Source organism: Phalaenopsis equestris, unplaced genomic scaffold, assembly GCF_001263595.1.
Source record: "Phalaenopsis equestris unplaced genomic scaffold, ASM126359v1 Scaffold000787, whole genome shotgun sequence".
NCBI classification, from domain to species: Eukaryota; Viridiplantae; Streptophyta; class Magnoliopsida; order Asparagales; family Orchidaceae; genus Phalaenopsis; species Phalaenopsis equestris.
In genome coordinates, this window is record NW_018165227.1 from 1,083,762 (window position 1) to 1,088,995 (window position 5,234).

The window sequence follows — 5,234 nt, forward strand, 5'->3', positions numbered from 1 at the left end:
CAGATAAAAGATATATACTCACACATATATATATATATATATATATATATATATATATATATATATATATATATATATATATATTAATTAAAACACATTTTACCCGCGCACGACGATGCGACAAAATAGGTGTCCTCCCTAGGCAAAATTGACGTTCCGGACGCGTTGGCGCAGTCCGTTTCGTCATCCGGGGTCGCTCGGACGACGTCGTCGACGGTCGGGTCAAAAACGCGTCGAAATTCAAATTTCACAAAAATATTGACCCGCGATCGATTGTTTCAAAAATTTCATTCGAGTCTTCGACGGGTAACAGTGCAAGCGATGTGAATTATGGCGATCGGACGTGTTGGCTCTCCGAATTGCGAAGTTTGTGCGCGCGGGGGTGCGAATTGTGCAGAAGGCCACCCTAAGGCTCAAAAAGGTCCTATAGGGATCCCTTTTGGGTTTCCTCATGTTGGTTTCACCCTTCTAAATGCTAGAAGTCGATACCACACACTTGGAACCACAAAAGAGGACGGAAATAGGTCAAATTACAATGAGGCGGGCACCACTTCTAAGATTCTAAGATAGTCAAAGGGAGATCCCTAAGGCTAGATCCTAAACCCTAAGAGGAAGACTAGACCTCACTAAAAATGAGGTCAACAAAATGTTATATTTGTTCGCACCAATTTGAAGTTAAATAATTTATGGCCTCCATCGGAAAATTTCTTAACTAAATTGGGGTGAATTTGATCAATGCCTTAAAATCTAGTTGAACCTAACAAAGAGGACAAAATTGCCAACAAAACTAGCATTTTCAGAACCATTGGACAAGGTTAGATTTTTTATAAACCACATAAACTTAAAATTAATATGTATATCATACATACTTTCGCTTATATACACGAAAAGAAAAAGGGGCTTCAATGCAAAATCAAATCTGCGGCATATAATATACAAACACAAACTCAATATCAGTATCTTATTCAATATCCTTAAAGCTAGTGGAATATAAGATTACAAGCATTGTTAAGATTGATCATCAATTTCATCTCAAATGTTTTACAGGAGATCTATTATTCTCACATGATGCAGTTTTACAATTCACCTAAAACTTAAAAATATTGTTTTTTTTTTAGATTCAAAGAATGTTGCAAAGTTTTGGCTGTTGAAATACATGAAAAGTGAATTTCTCATGTTGAGAAGTGAATAGGATAAAGGGCTTCTATAAGTTGAACTTTCTCATTCCTAATCCATAGATTATCCAAACATATGGCAGATAAAAAAGCTCGGATAAATAAGTCAAAATTGATGATTACTTAGAAAATAATTAAACACAGAAATCACCTTATTGAAGGTTACGCATTTTGCAACTCTGACCATGTTTTGGTAAAAGGCACTACAAAAAAAGATTTTCAAGTTAATAGTGGCTCAATGGATAACATCTTCGAGAGTATTGCACTATTTCTATGATAATAAAAAAATTTGTTACCGAGTGATGCAACAAATCCATTAACATGTACACGCATTGAAGTGTTTTAAAACATTCTGAAACAACTTACCCACCGACATAATCAAAATCTGAAAAAATAAATGTTCTTGAAATATCAAAGCCACAAGCAATGATATCCTTTGCATTCTCACGAGCAAGTCTTCGAGACTCTTCCACTGACAAATTCTTCCACATGCATTTTTCATCATCAGTTAGTTGAATCACCAGCGGAACCTTGAACACATCCTGCAAATATCTACATTCATTTGCAGTCAAATGAACAAATGCTACTAAAAAATGTTGCTTAAAAAAAATACTTTGTAAGAAAAAATATTAAAGAAGTGATGTTTTGGTTAAGACTTTGATGCAGTACCGTATAAATATTGTAATTGAAAATAATCGGTGAAGTATGGCGGTTAGTTTCTCACTTGAAATTTTATGATCTTTATTTTCTGTTTTGAACACTGACATTGTTGGAAGACCTTTCAGAGTTTACTAATTTCAAATTCAGGCAGCTTAGAACAGATGAGAAAGCTTAGAATTATTTTTTCTCTTGACAAGTGGAACCCTAACTTTCAAAGAATCAATTCTGAAGAACATGAGCTGATGCTTTGGGTACAGTTTTCTTGGAGTTTTAATTTCCTCAAATTTTAATGAAGTTACTTGTGGAAAGGCAGTAAATTTCTTGGTCGTATACAATATGAATGGACAAAAATAAATCTACTGTTATATGGCGCGAAATGTTGGCCTATAGAAGAAAAGCATTATACTAAGTTAAGTGTTATTGAGATGAGAATGCTTAGGTGGATGAGTGGCTTTACACTTAGAGACAAAATGTGAAATGAACATATCCGTGAAAGGGTTGGTGTAGCTCTAGTGGCATACAAGACTATAGAGAGTCATCTTAGATGGTTTGGTCACATTAAATGTCGACCATCTGATAATCTAGTTAGGAGACTAGATATTTTAAGATTTGACATAAGTTAAGAAAGGTGGAAGTCGACCTAAAAAGATCTGGACATGTTGTATAAAAAAATGATCTTAATTTATTAAAATTAAATGAAAATATGACAGTCAATAGGACACAATGTAGATGTAGCTGACCCAACTTAGTGGAATAAAGGTTTGTTATTGTTGTTGTTGTTAAAAAATAAATCTACTATTATTAGTAAATAAAGAAGAAAAAAACAACAATATATTATTTGTTTTCTACGAGAAGAACACCAAATTAGCAAAATACTATTATTGTCGGTAGCTATAACAAGTCAAAACATGGGTGGGAAGGTCATCTACAATAAGAAACCTAACTTGGGGTACCTTGATTCAGCCCATATATTATTAGGAATGCTCCAAAAAATTCCAATTACTTGTCTAAACCTTTTTTTTTTCATTTTTTGCTTCTATAAGCCAATGTGACCTTTTCTTTTTTTCCCTAAATGTGTTTTTTTTTTTATTTTCTCCTAATTTGAACTTGCAACAAAGGCACCTCATCGCACAATAATTTTTGTAGTGGGAATCAATGGTGGTTGAGATTTTGCAGAATGCAAAGCAAGTCTCATTCACTAGCTAGGATAATGAACCGGTGTGAGTTCTTTATTTAGAGATTTTATTTTCTTCTTTTGAGGTGATTTCTTGGTGTGCTTGGATTCATGAAAGATGTTTGTTTGTGATCCTTTAGAAGCACAACAAATATTTAATAGCAATTCTAATTCTCACTCATCTTACATAAATGAAATCTTATTTTAGTGAATCATTATTCTTCGTTCACATATTTGTTCATGATTGACACTCAAACATAAAAGCTAAATGTTTTTCATGACAATAACTATGTGACTTTTTATTTTGCAAAGTGTAACTATTTAAATAAAAGAGGCATTTACATACATAGCACACAATTCTTATATATTTATATATCTCATGCTTAAACTTTCATATTTACACATGAAGCACTCGAATCTTTAATAGCACTTCAAAAATAACATTACAACCACTTTTTAAAAGTGAAATACACATTTTCATACATAGGTTTTAAAATGCCAAAGTGCAATATAAATAGATATGAAAATTTAGGAGTGAGATAGGTAAATACAATAGAATTGTGTGCTAGGCATGTAAATTTCCCTAAATAAAAATGCCCTCTTTCCCGGAAGCAATAGCTAAGTGCCATATTGCATACAAAGACATCAAAGACACAAAACATCAGGAAAAAATTCCATCAGTTGGAGACGACTACGCATGAAAATCATAGGAGCTTCTTGTATTGAGTGTTGAACATGGTTATCTACTATCATAAACATATACACAAAAAGTATCATTAAATCAAGTAAAAAAAATGGGAACAATCACCACAACAACTAAAGATTCTCATGTCATTTTTCATTCCTCAACTAAGTATAGCAATATTTGCTTTCCAATTTCCATTCCCTTGAAATTTCAGGCTCAGTATTGAGAGAACGATAACAAAAGCAAACCAAAGAAGCATTTTAAACCAAAAAAAAAAATCTACTTTTGTAGTTAAACGGCGGCAAGGTACCAAAGTAAGACACCAGATAAAAAATTACTTAGTGAACATGAAGGGCACCAAATGGCCAAGATGCAGAGCCTCTGATGATGGTCCCCTCCCCGTATAAAGATAAAACTTCTCCCCTCTCTCGTAGACATCAAGAATCTCATTAAAATCCCTAAAATGAACAAAATCCGCATCAAAAATAATAATTCCTTGTCAAAATTGATGAAATAGTGATCGTAAGTGAGCGACCTGTGTGCGAAGAAGACGCCGCGGCGGAGAAATACGTGGGCAGGGCGAGAAGTGAGGCGCTCGACACGATTGACAAGGGGTTGGTCAAGCCGCTGGCATCCAAACTTTTCAATCAGCTTGTCGTAATCTATCTTTCCGCCGTCCTTTGCCGATACCTCCCAAGGGTTAACCACCTGACTGTCTTCCTCCGCCGACATGGCTGTCGTGTCCGCTCCACCAGCTCTGTGGTCCTCCGCCATCGGAGCTCGAAATCAAAGAGGCCGCATGGAAGACAAAGTTAAGGGCGGTTTGGTAGCAGAATTTAACTTGAGTTCTACCGAAACGGTAAAGATCGTAACTTCAAATCCGACCGTTTTGCCTAAAATCCCGGATTTACTAGATCCGTGGGTGTCTCTTTGCCCGTCGACCACCCGTCGCAAACTCCTCTTCTCCTTAACAGACCGCCGCACCGTCGATGCCTTCGCCCGATGAGCTCCGGTGACGAACTCCTCTTCTCCTTCACGCGCCGCCAATGCCGCCGTCCTGGAATCAGGGTAGAAGGCGCAGTGCACCTGCATAATAACCCGAGTTACATAAGGCACATATTTGTTTTTCTACAATATTAGACTTAAAAATAAATGCAACAAATTTTTAGCACTTTCAAGCTTTGATCTTTATTTCACTTCTAATAACTCGAGTTACATAAGGCACATGCTTCCTTGACTCGAGTAATTGTCAAATTATCATTTACTCATGACGTGCTCATTAAACATCTACGTAGAATATACAAGTTTATGCTTATACTAATCTCGTAAAGCAACATTAGCTCGTACCAAATTTGTTTATAACATCAAAACAATAATACAAGCTTAATCTTATTGCATGTGGTCAGTGCTAAGTGATATTCAAATCGACTATTTTTTTTTTATCCAAGGGAGACAAAAAAAGACAAACAATAAAATATAATATAAACAATGGACAACCATGTAATGGGCGATGGCCAAGCTAATTTCACATGTGTTTTAA

At 35.3% G+C, this 5,234-nt stretch overlaps 1 protein-coding gene across 1 annotated transcript; it reads right to left on the reverse strand.

The window, feature by feature from the left end:
• Window positions 1–1,326: 1,326 nt before the first annotated feature.
• Window positions 1,327–4,841, reverse strand: LOC110031193 (tryptophan--tRNA ligase, cytoplasmic; the record flags this gene model as incomplete). The annotated part of the gene is given in 4 exon segments (XM_020734278.1): window positions 1,327–1,378; window positions 1,542–1,727; window positions 4,033–4,152; window positions 4,230–4,841. Coding segments are annotated over 4 exon segments (597 nt in total), but the record flags the coding sequence as incomplete, so codon positions are not given.
• Window positions 4,842–5,234: the final 393 nt, after the last annotated feature.